This window comes from Phycodurus eques, chromosome 18 (genome assembly GCF_024500275.1).
Source record: "Phycodurus eques isolate BA_2022a chromosome 18, UOR_Pequ_1.1, whole genome shotgun sequence".
Lineage (NCBI taxonomy): Eukaryota > Metazoa > Chordata > Actinopteri > Syngnathiformes > Syngnathidae > Phycodurus > Phycodurus eques.
Window position 1 is genome coordinate 4,142,087 of NC_084542.1, and position 15,781 is coordinate 4,157,867.

The following is a 15,781-nucleotide window of genomic DNA, read 5'->3' on the forward strand; positions in this document are numbered from 1 at the left end:
AGTAAGAAAAACAATCAGAAACAAACACACACAAAAAATGCCTTGCTAGACCTATATCCTACTCATTAATCTTTTTTTTTTTTCTTTTTAATCAGTATTTAACTGAATTTTGATTGTTGCTGCAGCCCCAAGAAAATTTAATTTCTTTTAGCATCGTTGTCAATGTTCTTCTTTTGTTTAAACTGTACAAGCCCTGTGTTCATCCCATCAGCACATAGCAAACAATCTCATACTGGCTACGTACACGCCTTCACATTTACCAGTGTTGTGCTTTCCAATTTTATGAAGCGTGGAATGGAACACCTGGAATGTAAATGCGCTTCTATATATTTTTCTGCTATTCTTTCTGGTGCCAGCTTCCTTTTCTTTTTAAGCAGTTGATGTAAAATAATGGCTTTAGTTGAACTTTTTTTAATCCCCCCCCCAAAAAAAGTATGCCTATGTTCTTGTAACATTTTTTTTTTCCTTGTAAAAATCCAACTTTTTTTCTCATAACATGATTTCAATCACTGGTGCAGTTGTACTCCACATATTGCATGATTATACAAAAAGAAATAATGACAACCGCAGCCACATGAAAGTTCAGTCAAGCTGTTATTTTTTTTTTACTCAACATGCCAAATGGATACACTCGAATCGACACATTTTTCAAAATTACAGCGCAAACATTATCAGCGTTTCAAGAAAAGGCAGTATGACTCGACAACTCAAGCAAACGACATCAATCTTTTCTTTTTATTTTTTTTTTATCTCTCACAAACTGTGACACATGCCAAAGCTGAACACCAGCAAACCCAAGCACTTTGTCTACAAATCATCTTCAACATGTTTATTGTGTCCATCATGTATGCGTGTGTGCTTCAGAGTTGTGCTTGATAAAATAAGAGTGCAATTCGTGCTCTAAATCTAAGAGAATTAACAACTACACTACATTGAATGACCTATAAGACCCTGAAAATTCCCCCGTTTAAACTCCCCCGACCCAACTTCTGTTCAACGTGTACCTAAACAGTAAATGGTGACTCAACCTAACATGAAATTAGTCATTTTCACATTTTTATCCCTGGTAAGAATGCTTTTAATTTATATACAGAAGGAGCAGAAGCTGAATGTGTGCTTGCTAATTTCATTTACAATGCTACTCACTAAATGGGCTGTTTGCCTCAAGCTGGACTAATTATTGAATTTTGCTATTGGAAAAAAACCAAGCAGAGCAATTATAAAAAGCAAGAAGACTTTAAGTTGATTTTGATCCATTTACCCGTCTTCAATTATTTTATTCTTTTTGTTTTTACATTTATTTTTTCAATGATTTTCAGAAGGAAAAGACCCATAAACTTCATCATCCTGTCTCCATTTGTTGTTTTAGTAACGGGTACATCAAATGTAGAAGGCCCTTCTCTGGATCTACTCTAATGTCAGAAAAAAAAATGTTAATGCCTAAAATAAGTAGCATACAGTGACAATATCGTCAGGAAGTATCACTAAGACACTGATTCGTGTTATAACAATTCATAGGCCTGCAGCAAATTTGTCTATGATGTATGGTAATGTGATTTCTTTCAAAAAAAAAAAAATTGGATGTTCCATCCTCTGTTCGATATATGAAATGTTTCTGGCAATGCCCCACCCATTGTCACCCCCAAAAAAAGATTTCTTTTGTTCAACATCAAGAGTTAGTTAAGCTTAGTACGACTCGTTCTGGCATACATCAACATGAAAGCCTTCTCTCGTCTTTATGAGTTCTTATTTGCCCCTGGATTGCTTTGCACTCGTTTAAAAAAAAAAACCACACACACAAAACCCTTATCTACTCTTTATGGGCCTCGTCCTTCTCTCGTCAATCTCTCTTTCCCTCCATCTGCAGTCATCTATCGGCAGGCCTCCTCCTTCAGCTCCTTGTTCTTCCTCACCTCTTCTGCATGTTTGTCCTGCCGAGCAAACAGAGGGATAATGGCGGTGTTATAGAGCCATTTGCATTCACGAACACATTAACGTCTCAGCTCGCCTTCATGAATATATGAAGAGGAAACGGCAACAGAGTCTAGAGGAACAGAAAGTACTGCATTTGTCATTCTCTTCCAATATTCACCATACCAGTCCAGTTTATGATAATAACAATGTCTCGGTGAAAACTCAACTGGCTACACTTGACACCGAAGTTACACTAATTGGCTGTTACTCTCTGTACCTTCTGAACAGAACATAAATAATATGACACCATTGTTACACACTCATCGGCAGGCAGCATCAACAGTATGATCAAGATGAAAGCGTTGCACCATTTCCCGGTAGAATTTAATTAAAGTAGAGGTAAGGTTAACTAATGAACTGTTGTTTTGTGTTTCCAAGTTTCCAAACGCTATGACTATTTACTTTTATCCGCTGTGATGAACCCAAATTTAAAAAAAAAAAAGGAGCAGTGCAAGATAAAGCATCCATTTGTTAATGGCCATGTACTGTATGTGCTTCAATAAGTTTGTGCCACACGTATGCGGTGTGGGGTTTGTTAATCGGGTGTGACAAATGTAAATGTTAAACCTGTTCAATATTTACAATCTCACCCTTATGTGTAGGGTCAACATCCAGTTTGGCCGGGTCACTGGCCCTGGCACTTTTAGTTCCTATTCGGTAAATTATTGGTTCCAGTTGTGACGTGCAATCCCCCTACGCTGGGGATTGCAGACAGCGACACGTTGTTGCTGCAGTATCTAACACAGCGCTTTGTCGTCGATATGGGCCAATGCCAGCTGTCTTCAGTTCGGGGCAGTCGCCTGGGTTGCCTGGGCCGTTGCGGCGTCTTTACTCACCGGCCAGTTTCATACTACGACAGACATCTAGTTTGGTGGAGGAGACTAGCACTCTTCACTGGTGACATCGTTATGCCTGCGGTGTGCTGTGTTGGTCATCTCGAGTTTAGCAAAAAACTGCCATGGCAGTAAAAACATATTTGCCAATGTTTTTTTTCCCCTCATCATGTGTTGGGCCTCTCCCATTTGAAAAAGAAGGTAGGATGTTGAAAATCGGTATGTGTGTGTGTGTACCTTCGTAGATACATGCTTTTCATTGGACAGTGACAGTTACTATATGTGAAGCTAAGTGGTTGATGTTCTTCGGCCTAGTTCCCTGTTGTAGTATATTTGTACAAATGCTCAATTTTAAAATAATGGTGTCAACGGTACCTTCTCCTGCAGCCTCTCCATCATGGCGGCCAACAAGGCCTCCCTGTTCTCCTTGTTGGCCTCCATCTTCTGCTCCAGCTTCTCCTTTGCGTTCTTGATGAAGTTGTTGTTCTCCTCAAAGGCCTTCTGGATCACCTCTCGCTCGTGCTCCCTCTTCTCTGCCAGGTGCTTCAGCAGCTCGGCCTCCTGACACTGCATGCACATGAACAACCATTGAGGTGCAATCAACAGGCCGTGTCACAAAATATCCATCCATCCATCCATTTTATAACGCTTCTCCTCATTCGGGTCTATCCCAGCTGACTTTGGGCGAGAGGTGGGGTACACTCGAGACTGGCTGCCACTCACACTCACATCCACACCCACAGAAAATTTTGGCTCTTCGGTAAACCTAACATGCATGTTTTGGGAATGCGGGAGGAATTTAAAGTTAAAAAAAAAAAAGCAAGCATGACAAAAATTCCACACAGGACTTGGTCACCACTAGCACATCATGCTGCCCTCACAAAACATATTCAGCAAAACTGTGAATGCCAATGATTTTTCCAGTATCTTATAAAGCAAAGGACACAAGTCTTATGTCAAATCAGCTCCCACATCTGTTGAAATTAGCGAGGATCATAACACTAGACCAGTGGTTCCCAAACCTAGCTCTCTAAGTACCACCATCTTGACAAACACTAAAATACAAGTGTAGTAGGCCTAGGCGTTGACACAATTTAATATATATTTAATATTATTGCGTGTCACTGTAACATTATGCAGTTTGAATATGAACACTGCGCTGAAATTATAGGGGGGGGGGGGGGGGGGAACTGTACTTCAATAATGATTCAATTATTGGTTGCATTGCACATAAAACGTTAGATGAAAATTGTATCCAAATAAAAGTTTAAAATCTAACAGTTCTTAAAGATGAAATGCAAAAAATGTATTGTACTAAAAGGTTGGATACAACCGAACTGTTCGCACTCTCATTCACACCGAAGGACAATTTAGTGTTTTATATGAACCTAACATTTGAACCTAAGAAATGTGAGGCGGATTTAATAACCACTCACCCACCCTGCCACTATATACAGGATGTGCTTATACTGTACATTTAATTTCCCCTACATACATTCCCCCCGCCCCCGCATAATTCAACACCACAGTACTGCAACTTTTCTTTACTCTGTACCTGCAGTTTGTTTCGAGTCATTCTCTTTGTTTCTGTTAAGCGAGGTGGCCGTCGTCATTAATAAGTGCACCGCGCCCAAGTATAATTCAATGAATCGAATTAAAAGTAGTACGTTTATTTTGTTGTTTCGGGACTGTCGGTGACTGGTACACTGTGCCTGTGACCAGCTGCGTGGTGAGTAAAATAGAACAGTAAGCAGAAATGAATAACACGTTACCAAAAAAAAGAAGACAAGAAATGGACAGGCTGTAATTTATCTCACCTCACCTTCTCCTCCAGGTCCAATTTGCTCATTGAAATGAGCCGCCATGTACATCTGTGTGTCCTTGGGCGATTGCCCTTTTTATGTCCATCTTTTCATCGTTCCTTTCTCCCCTTTCCTGCCTTTATTTCCATCCACCCTCCCTATTTCCTCTTATCTGTTCCCAAACGTTTCCCTTTATAAATCAGTCAACACGCAAAGGCCTCAAGGTTCCGTTTTAGTGTTTGGGTTTGTCCATCTGGCTTTGTTGGAGCTGTCGTCACAGACAAGTCCAGTGCGATATCGCTGTAGATCGCTTTCACAATTAAGTAATTATAATTTATATTTTACTCAATAATAATCCTAAAGAAAATCCAAAACAAACGTTTTGAGAAGTACTGTGCGTCTTCTGAAATTAATTCAACATTCAAGTAGTGGTCAGGGGAAGGCCCTTGGGAGCCTATCACAACTGAGAGTGTAACTGAAAACGTAATAGCTGTAGCTTCTTTACTCTGAAAATATCATTAACAGTTGTACTGTATATGTTGAATTTATAGCTCATATCGACGCTCATCCTTCTGCCTCATGTATATGCCACATGCATATGAGGCATCGATATTCTAGCTGAGAAACTAAACATAATATACTGTAGAATAATAATAATATTTTTTTACTTTCCCACTACAGTCAATTTTATGGTCATGCTACTAAACATTGAATAAAATTAATGCGTCAATGCATCATGGCACTGGCTAATTGTGACTTTACGGACTTAGTTCCCTTTATGTAAGTAGTTGTGCATCCTGCAAGTTATGTTGTGTGTGCGCACAATATAATGTGTTTATTGAAATTGTGTTGTTGTTCTAACTTTGTCTTGCATAGTGACTCCGAGTTGAATTGGCAGGAGTGACCCTCTGCGAATAATCCAGCATTGGGGCAGCTCTTGTGATGCTCTTGTAAGAATGTGCTTTCCTAAAAACATAACAAAATTTTTTCCAACTATTACATTTCTTTGCAAATGGGGATTGGTAACACACACACAAAAAAATCTCTTTTGCGGGCCAGATCTGGCCCATGGGCCACCAGTTTGACACCAGTGAATTTCAGGATCTTCATTTAACCTAACGTTCATATTTTTGGGAATGTGGGAGGAGCTAATACCTGGAGAAAACCCATGCAAGCATGGAGAAGGTGACACCAAGATTTGAACCCAAAACCTCAGACTAGCCTTCGGTGCTGCTCGCCAGGTTTGGCCTTCCAACATTCCAGATCAGAATCTAAAAAAACCTTTGTATTGGGAAAAATGTTAAAAAAAAAAAACCCAAACGAGTAAAAAGCACCCTCTGCTGAGGCCAGGATTTGCCTATCCCACCTTTCGCCTCTCCTCGGCAGCCTCGAGCTTCTTCTGGATCTCCTCCAGGGAGGGGTCTCTGCGCTGAGGCATGGACGTATTGAGCTCTGGCAAGCTGTCAAACGACGGCGGCTTCAGGATGACCTCGAACGCCTGACCCGACGCCCTCTTATTCAGCTCTTTGACCTCCACCTCCTTTATGGCACTCCATCCCAGGTCCACCGCGTCTGAGATGTATAGATTGGTACTTTCCTCCATATTTAATGTTAGATTATGCTGAAAAGCTCTCTTTTACCTTCTGCTTTGTATGTAGCCTTCTCTACAGTCTGTGGCCTGAGGCAGGCGCAAAACAGAGACACCAGAGGGAGCTCTTTCACCTTCTCTTTGTAGGCTGGGTACGTAGTAGCAAGCACAATTCATTATAACAGGAAGAACAAGATTTATGGTTAGCATGATAAAATTACACTCTTTAATTTACCTGCAAGAGTCATCTTCTCAGTGGTTATGTTACTTTCCAAGGATGTCTAAGATCCTTCTCAGTCTGCATAGAAACACAGGGATAATTCAACGAAGCAGTCCCGAAGGTCACATTATGAACCATAAAATTTTTTCAAAAAAAGATTTATGAAAAGAATGAACAGGAGAGAAATCTTGCAAGTGGCCCCAGAAAGTGAAAGACAAAGGAAAAGGGAGATAAATCCATTCTCCAGGCAGGGAGTTTCTGACGGTTTTATCAAAGACAGAGAAGCCAACCGAGGAATTGCACTTACACACACACACACACACACACACACACACACACACGCACACGCACACACCTAATTATTGGCAAGAGACTAGAGAAATGTTTTTTTACATTTTTTTTTTAGGGTAAATATTGAGTAATCATCATCTGGGCACTCCCAAGAGCAAAGAAAGGAAAGGATTTGTACATTTCTATCCCAGCAGTGATGCACCAGCACATTAGTTAGCACTTCTGCCTCACAATTCTGAGGTGTGGGCCCCCCTGGGTACTCCAACTCCCTCACAAACTCCCTCCCCGCCCCCAGAAAAGCATGCATGTTAAGGGTTAATTGGGTTACGCCGCATCTCGCCCGAAACCATGTGGGATAGGCTCCAGCTTTTCCGTAACCATACTGAGGACAATTAAGAGGTCAAGGGAATGGATGGCCGGATGGTGGTAGGAGCATTTAGTTACTTAACTGCAGGTGGAAGGGGGTGTAACAGATAAGAGTGAAACAGACAGGAGTGATACAGTAGACATTATCACTTTGTAGATTACCATTTATTCAAATGTAATCAGAGATAAGAGATACAATTACATTAATTTTTCAAAAGGAAAAACATGTTGGGTAGAAGCATTTATATGTTCACACTGTACAGCTGATGGAGACCTAACATCTATTGGAGAAGACTGACTATATCAGGAAATACAGCAAAATTAAACATTGATTTCCTTTTAAATTTGTATTTGAAATTCCTTTGATGACAGCGATCGGATGTAGTGAGTTTCTATTATTATTATGATGATGATGATGACGATGATTGTCAATGTGCTGTAATGTTATCGATGTATGTACATATTCCGACCCAAAACACAATTCTTAGTTGTGATACCTTTCACTGACAATGGAATAACATCGATTCTGATTCTGACATTCATAGCATCTGATGCTATGCGACATCTATGCTCCCTCGACAATGCAATAACTTCCATTTATGGTTCACTGGTTTTCGGTCTCTTTACCGCTTTGCAATCACTGGCACCAATGTGTGCAAAAACATAAAGAGCCAAAGAAAAAGCGAGACTGTGAGAAATATTGAACTCTTTGCATGAACTCATACATACATATTTATGTAACATATATTATTTCCAGAAAGTTTGAAGTTTTCCCTACTCTTATTCACCCTTTTTTTTTGTACTGCATCTTCGAAATAAAAAGCTCAATCAATCAATCAAAATATTGGTCAACATCTGAATGGTACCCCTCTAGCGGCATTCAAATGTAGTGTTTCCACAGTACAGCCAAGTGGACCTTCCCATAGAAGAGTGCACACGCCCATGATGGTGGCTTTTCTCAGTGATCCCTTCCGTCATTAAAAAGCAAGACAGATATGCGACAAAAGTCAGTTGAACGTGTTTCGGACATCACAGAGGGCAGTTTAATTGAATCTGTGATGAGACCTTCCCCCCTGCTCCCCCCCCCCCTTTTTTTTTTTTTTTTTAATTTTTTTTTATGCAGACAGCCTAAATGCCCCATCGAGCCATCTGTGCTTCCATCTACTCCAAGGAAATAATTCATAAGCGAGATGATATATAACCTGTTCCCAATACTCATTTAAAACAACAAATACCACACTGTAATTTATCCTTTGTATGTGTTTTTTTCTTCTTTTCATTACAGTACTTAAAAACTGTTGTGATCATAGCGATTCGTTATTGGCTAAATAAAATATATCGCCAAAAGTATTCGCTGACCTGCCTTGACTCACATGATTTGAAGTGATATCGCATTCTCAATCCATATGGTTTAATATGATGTTGGTCTAACCTTTGCAGCTGTAACAGCTTCAACTCTTGTGGGAAGGCTTTCAACAAGGTTTAGGAGTGAGTTAATTTTTTGTGCATTCTTGCATTTTGCGTTTTCTTCCAGAAGCGCGTTTGTGAGGTCACACGCTGAAACACAAATCAAAGTTCATCAAGACACGGATGAGAGAGTTTGATGTGGATGACCTTGACTGGCCTGCGCAATCCTGACCTCAACCCGATAGAACACTTTTGGATGGATGAATTAGAGTGGAGGCTGAGAGCCGGGCCTTCTCAACATCAGTGTGTAACCTCACAAATGTGCTTCTGAAAAAAATGGTCATAAATTCCCATAAACACACTCCTAAACCTTGTGGCAAACCTTCACGGAAGAGTTTCAGCTGTTATAACCGCAGAGAGTGGACCATATCTGAGTCAAGGCAGGTGAGCGAATACTTTTAGCAATATACTGTATATAACTCTTGCTGTATCAAAATAATTTAAAAATACAGTATTTTTTTTTCAGCTGCACAATGGCCACAATTACTAACAAACTGGACTCCTACAGGTGTACCGTCATTCATGTTTCTGGATAAATGAAGGATTTTGTTTGAACTTTATTCACTGAACCCCCAACATATTCATAGTCCATGTGGAATGTGTCCAGTTAAAACTAAAATTAGACTTGCTAGCACATGTAGAAACGAATCACACTGCCCAGTTGGAGTGCTCGCACGTGCACTCAGCTGCTTCTCTCGGATGTAAGCTCCCAGGTTTCAGATCAATGGCTCGCTTAATGGTGGACAAGGAGTGATTCATCTCCTCTTTGCCAATAAACACAAAAGGCACTTCATTAGGTACACTTTGACAATGTAATCTAGCCATCATAATCAAATATCCATTCACATACAAACTCCACACAGGAAGGCTCGAGGCAAGATTTGAATCCAGAACCGATAACCGCTGTCCACCATGCTAGCCCAATATAATTTAACGCAGGTAAAAGGTGAGATTTATGATGCAGCGCTCGTATTGGATCTCTCCTGTTTGTCCACCTAAAGAAGTGTCTTGTTTAAGACTGACACACTAAGGAATCATGCCGTAGGCTATTGTGGTGTAAACATCCATCCATTTTCTCTCCTGCTTGTCCTGGAGCCTCACCCAGCCGACAGGCCAAACTACACGCTAGACTGGTTGCCAGTCAATCACAGGGACGGAACATACTGGCAGAAAACCATTTACATAATCAATGAGTGGGAACTGAACCACGCGCTGCACATGTGGAAATCAGGCAAGTTGTAATGTTGACAGCACTGGCTCGGGAGCGGAGAGGTAGGCAGAGATCTTCGCCAGTGACGTAGATAAGCTTGAGAAATTTGAATGACCTGATTTCAGGCCTCTCGGCAGAAAAAAAACATCTGGGACTCAGGAATAAGGGGATGATTTGAATTCATATTTCACATGTTTACGGAGGCACCATAGAGGCAATATTACTTCCCAGATACTAGAAAAAGTTGGTTTGGTAAAATTTGGGACCTTTAAGCAGTCACTTAAGTGGTCATCATTGCGACCTCCAGTGGACAGAATTTGCAACAATAGTTGCTTTTATTGAAACATTTCAGTTAATGTGTTCTCTCTCCCCAAAGACTGGACTGGACCTCCTGATGGGCCGGTTTTGAACCGCGGGCCATACGTTTGAGACCACTGGTCAATGCCATTGTTAATTCAGCACTTTTCTGTTCTGTTGTTATATGGTGCGTTGTGTACTTGTAGTTTGTCACACTGAATGGCAGTAGTCTATTTTTTAAACACTGCAATGAATTTATGACAACATACAACATCATATATAAGTTCCCAAGTGCTCATAGTCCAGTCATTATGAACCTTTATGAAAATACAGCCAATAACACTCATAAAGTGGGACCATTTAACGCCAGCGCAGCCTTTTTTTTAATTATTGCATAGTACATCCCTTGCCAAGTAAATATACACCCACAATGATCTGATGATTACTTATTATTATTATTATTATTATTATTATTCACAAGCCGGGTAAAATATCAAATGAGCATGAGCTTTCAAAAACCATAACCATAGAAACATACACACACCCATTTTGCTGAAAACATACATCACATAACCCCTGGTTCCCCCTCATACTACCTTTACTCCCCAAAATCAGAAACAAAGCCGCATCTCCACATATGGATGATCAATAATAAATGACGCACACTTTGTGGGTACGCTGAGCTCTCTCGGTAGAAGGAACAAGAACATCACTCTCCCCACCCGCACCCCAATTCAATCACATAGATGAAAACACATAATAGTCGGTATTACCTCAAAAGTCTTCAATAAACTACCGTAATGGAAATGAAGATCTAGCCCATTATGATGGAAGATGTGAGACTCACCCCCTCTGGCAGTCTCTTCTTGTTGATTCTGGGCTGGCGACTTCGGTTATCCCCGTCTGGCAGCACAGATTCAGGCACCGGGCAACAGCATCAGCAACAGCATCACTGCTGCCTCCATGACATCACCTTGGAGACGTCTCATTGGTCAGAGACTCTGCCAGCATCCAGGGCTCCCGGCCAATAGGAGCGGAGAGAAAGCATATGGGGGGAGGGCCCTCGACTCTTTGTGTAGTCATGCAGGGTGGGTGGCACAATCAGGGTTTTATCGTCTAGCGCAGGGGTGTGCGCATTTTTAGGGCTGTACGGATGCACTTGGGTGGCGGCGTGGCGGAAATGGTTGAAGCTGGGATGTGTGTTTGTGCGTGTGTCAGTGAGGGGCCCACTAAACATGCACACAGGATGCTCAATTATTTAACTCCTAACTGTAAATACAGGAGCAAGTAGGAGGGGTTTGGAATGGGAAACACATGTTGTTGTTGTTGTTGGCTACTTCCACCATTTGGTTTCTTACAACATCAAGACAAATACTTAATGTTGTATTAAAGCATCAACATGTTCAAGTTTGGCCCTAAAATGACAACTTCACTGCAAAAACTCAAATCTTACCGAGTAAATGTATCTTATTACTAGTTTATTTTAAGAGTTTTGATTCCACCCCCCCCCCCCTAAATTTTCAGCAAGACAAAAAGGTTGTTTTAAGAAACTTATCAAGTCAATTCATACATTCATTTAAGTGAAAAAAACATCTGCATGAATTGACTTGACAAGATTCATAAAAATAAGATCTTGTATCTTAGAACAAGTCTTTTTGTTTTGCTAAAAATTTAGAAAACAGTCAAAACGGTCTTAAAATAAGCACAGGACGATGTTTTCACCAGTAATAAGATAAATTCACGAGGTAAGTTTTCCTTATTTGCAGTGTTTAAAATCATTCAGACAGCACCTTTTTTGTTTTGATTTTATTATTATTATTATTATTTTTTAAATAACGCATCTTTCATTACCATGGCGACCTCAGATCACCTATTTTAGTGTTTCATAAAGGTGACCAGCCAGGACACCTCTCTTATTGCCGTAGCGCTAGCATTGGTTTCTACCTTTTTTTCAGGGTCGCTTTACTGGATACTAAAATGATTGATGTTTATCTCAATGAGAAATGTTGTCAGTTACAATTTGTTAGCAGTTGATGCACGTAAAAGTTAGATTAATTGACTTCAGACATTATCTTTGACTATCAACAAATGCTTGTCCAACAATGTGGATTTGTGTTTACAAGACCGGGCAAAGTGAGATTAATAAATAATTCTCCATCACAGCTACGTTAATGTAACAGACAAATCACTTAACAGCCATTGAGCTACAACAATTAATGATGGTGTCGATATTGAAATCTTTTTATTATCATTTATCATTAATACAACATCAATTTACAAGTTGCGCATGTTAGGAAACACCAAACATTTAATGAGACACTTGTATCCTGAATGTCTAGATTTTTTAACTTAATTGTTACTAAGATTATGCCAACAGTCAAACCTCAGTCAAACATGCATTACCAAACTAATGCATTTTTACCCAATCATCTTATCATCAGTGTTAGAATGATCATGTCTGTATATTGATGTGTGCTACTTTTGTGCATTTTATTCCCAGTCGATGAAATGAATTGAGTTGAAAAACTCCGATTTGCACCAATCGGCACCCCCGATAATAGGGTACCAGGCACAGCGGTGCAATGCCTAAATGGCATATTGCAGTCCAATGATTAACAAAGTAATGTCATTTGTGTGTGTGTGTGTGTGTGTGTGTGTATATGTTTGTGTGTGTGGTGTTGGGAAGATCACAATATTTTACTCTCTCTCAAAGTCTTCCTTTTGTTACATACGGTATGTTCACCATTGCCAAGAAATACATTGACAGATTTTCTTCCCCCCCCCCCTTTATTAGTGCTGTTAAACTACACTTTCTTGTTAAATTATCTATGATGTCATACCATTTATGTTTCTGATAAGTATTTCCCATTCCATTCCTTCACCTACACACCCCATCTGCGGTGGAAATTGTCACACAAAAAAAAAATGGAAACAACTCAAATCGATTATGAGGGTGTAGGGAAAGAAAGAAAGCAGGGGGGCTGTCACACCCTTTGATGCTGTATGCAGCTCACAAGCTACATGATGTCACCGCACCATGCACTGGCACACATGATGAAACAGCTGCATGTGAGAGGGCGAGAGACGCAGAGAGAGAGAGAGAGAGAGAGAGAGAGCGAGAGTGTGTGTGAGAAAGAGAGAGAGAGAGAGAGAAAGGCAGCAGGTCACAAAAGGGTGTGCCCTGTCGCCGTCTCCCTTCTGTCTTCTCCCCCTCGCGAGTCGCCGCCACTGATGGGAAGTGCACATGTGACACGAGCCAGCGTGCACGTCCTGGAAATGAGCTCACCGCCAATGAGAGGGGGCGAATACTGAGCGAGCAGGGAGTAGAGAAGGATGGAGGCAGGAAGGGAGGGAGGAAATAAGATCAAAAAAAGATTGTCTCAAAGATTCGTGGTGAGATGAGAGAGAGAGAGAGAGAGAGAGAGAGAGAGAGAGAGAGAAAGAGAAAGGAAGGAAATGGCCATTGAAGCAGGGAAGCTAGTCAGGGAACACCCAGGAGAGAAAAGATGCTCAGGGGAGAGGGAGTCCTCAAAATAAAGCGCTGGAGATGCAGAATGAAGAATCACACACTTTACCGAAAATGCAAGGAGATGAACAGTGAAATGATAAAGAAAAAAAGCGAAGACGAAACCTTCAGGAGTAAAATGCTGTGTAGGAAATACAGACCCCCAACAGCAAAAGAGGTTAAGTGTTGTATCTTCAGAAAAACACAATTCAAAACACAACTCAAGATAACATGCTGAGTTGCTCACTTTTCAAGTGTCTGCACGGATTAGCTTGAACGATTTTGATTATACATGAACAATAAAAGTGACTATCCGGAAAGCCTGCCCGCACACACTTCTGCGCTGAAAGCCCTGCTGGTTTACAAATTCAGAAAACGGTTACAGTAGCGAAAGGCCTAATCTAAAGTCTGACATCATCACTTTGTGTCTCAGGAGGAGATCATCAGTGTTACTAGTGCGTGTGTGTCTGTGTTTGCCCGTGCGCCGCGTGTGCTTGTTTTTCTTGTGCAGTATGTCGTGTGAATCTGCTTGAGTTAACAATTTTAACAAATGTTAAAATGTTATAGTAAATGTAAAGTTTATACACATATGCAGGCTAGCATTGCAGTCAAGAGAGATTATTCGTTAAATACCGGTGTGATCTAATTGAAACCGAAAGGCTTTTACCAGAATTGATTTGGAGAGTCAGGTTCTGGTGTCAAGGGGAGACAAGTTCACTGACTACTACTCCAGTGAACTTGAATCCCTCTCCCACTGAAAGTGAATAATGTGCCACTCAGTGAAAGTGTATTACAAACGGCTTACTGCAATGACATATACAATAGGCAATCCAAAGTCAAAACACAGTTTGTTGAATGCTGGCTGAGCTGAGATTTGTTTGAATTTAGCCATATTTTGTCACCGCAAAGGCAATACAGAGATCAAGTGGTTAGTGCGTCTGCGTCGCTTTTGAAAGGTTCTGGGTTTGAATCTTTGCACGGGCCCTACATGTTCTTTTCTCCGCCTTCCTCCTGCATTCTAAAAACATGGATTTTGGGATCCTCTGCCATTCCTCCTTGCAGATCCTCTCCTCTTCTGTCAGGTTGGATTGTGAATATTGGAGGTCAGCCATTTTCAGGTCTTTCCAGAGATGCGCAATTGGGTTTAAGTCAGGGCTCTGGCTGGGCCATTCAAGAACAGTCACGGAGTTCTTCTGAAGCCACTCCTTCGGTATTTTAGCTGTGTGCTTAGGGTCATTGTCTTTTTTGAAGGTGAATCTTCGGCCCAGTCTGAGGTTCTGAGCACTCTAGAGAAGGTTTTTGTCCAGGATATCCCTGTACTTGGCTGCATTAATCTTTTCTTTGATTGCAACCAGTCATCCTGTCCCTCCAGCTTAAAAACACCCCCACAGCATGATGCTGCCACCACCATGCTTCACTGTTGGGACTGTATTGGACAGGTGATGAGCATTGCCGGGTCTTCTCCACACATGCCACTTAGAATTAAGGCCAGCAATTTCTATCTTGGTCTCATCAGACCAGAGAATCTTATTTCTTACCATCTTGGAGTTCTTGAGGTGTTTTTAGCAAACTCCATGTGGGCTTTCATGTGTCTTGCTTTGAAGAGAGGCTTCTGTTGAGCTACTCTGCCATAAAGCCCCAACTGGTGGAGGGCTGCAGTGATGGTTGACTTTCTAGAACCGACTCCATCTCCGGAGCTCAGCCACAGAGATCTTTGGGTTCTTCTTTACCTCTCTCACCAAGGTTCTTCTCCCCCGATTGCTCAGTTTGGCTGGACGGCCAGCACTAGGAAGGGTTCTGGTCGTCCCAAATGTCTTTCATTTAAGGATTATGGAGGCCACTGTGCTCTTAGGAACCGTAAGTGCAGCAGAATTTTTTTGTAACCTTGTCCAGAACTGTGCCTTGCTACAATTCTGTCTCTGAGCTCTTCAGGCAGTTCCTATGACCTCATGATTCTCATTTGCTCTGACATGCACTGTGAGCTGTAAGGTCTTACATAGACGGGTGTGTGGCTTTCCTAAACAAGTCCAATCAGTATAATCAAACACAGCTGGACTCCAATCAAGGTGTAGAACCATCTCAACGATGATCAGAAGAAATGGACAGCACTGAGTTCAACATATGAGTGTCACAACAAACGGTCTGAATACTTAAGGCTGTATGATATTTCAGTTTTTCTTTTTTTAATAAATCAGCAAAACTTTCAACAATTATGTTTTTTTTTTCTA

The 15,781-nt window shown here is 41.0% G+C and overlaps 1 protein-coding gene across 1 annotated transcript; it reads right to left on the minus strand.

Moving 5' to 3' along the window:
• Positions 1–589: 589 nt before the first annotated feature.
• stmn4 (stathmin-like 4) lies at positions 590–11,398 on the minus strand. The gene is made up of 6 exons (XM_061704703.1): positions 10,896–11,398; positions 6,433–6,495; positions 6,250–6,345; positions 5,976–6,181; positions 3,183–3,374; positions 590–1,931 (listed from the first exon to the last, which is right to left on the minus strand). The coding sequence occupies exons 2-6, from the start codon at positions 6,443–6,445 to the stop codon at positions 1,872–1,874; spliced, it is 567 nt and encodes a 188-aa protein (XP_061560687.1). The 5' UTR covers positions 6,446–6,495; positions 10,896–11,398; the 3' UTR covers positions 590–1,871.
• Positions 11,399–15,781: the final 4,383 nt, after the last annotated feature.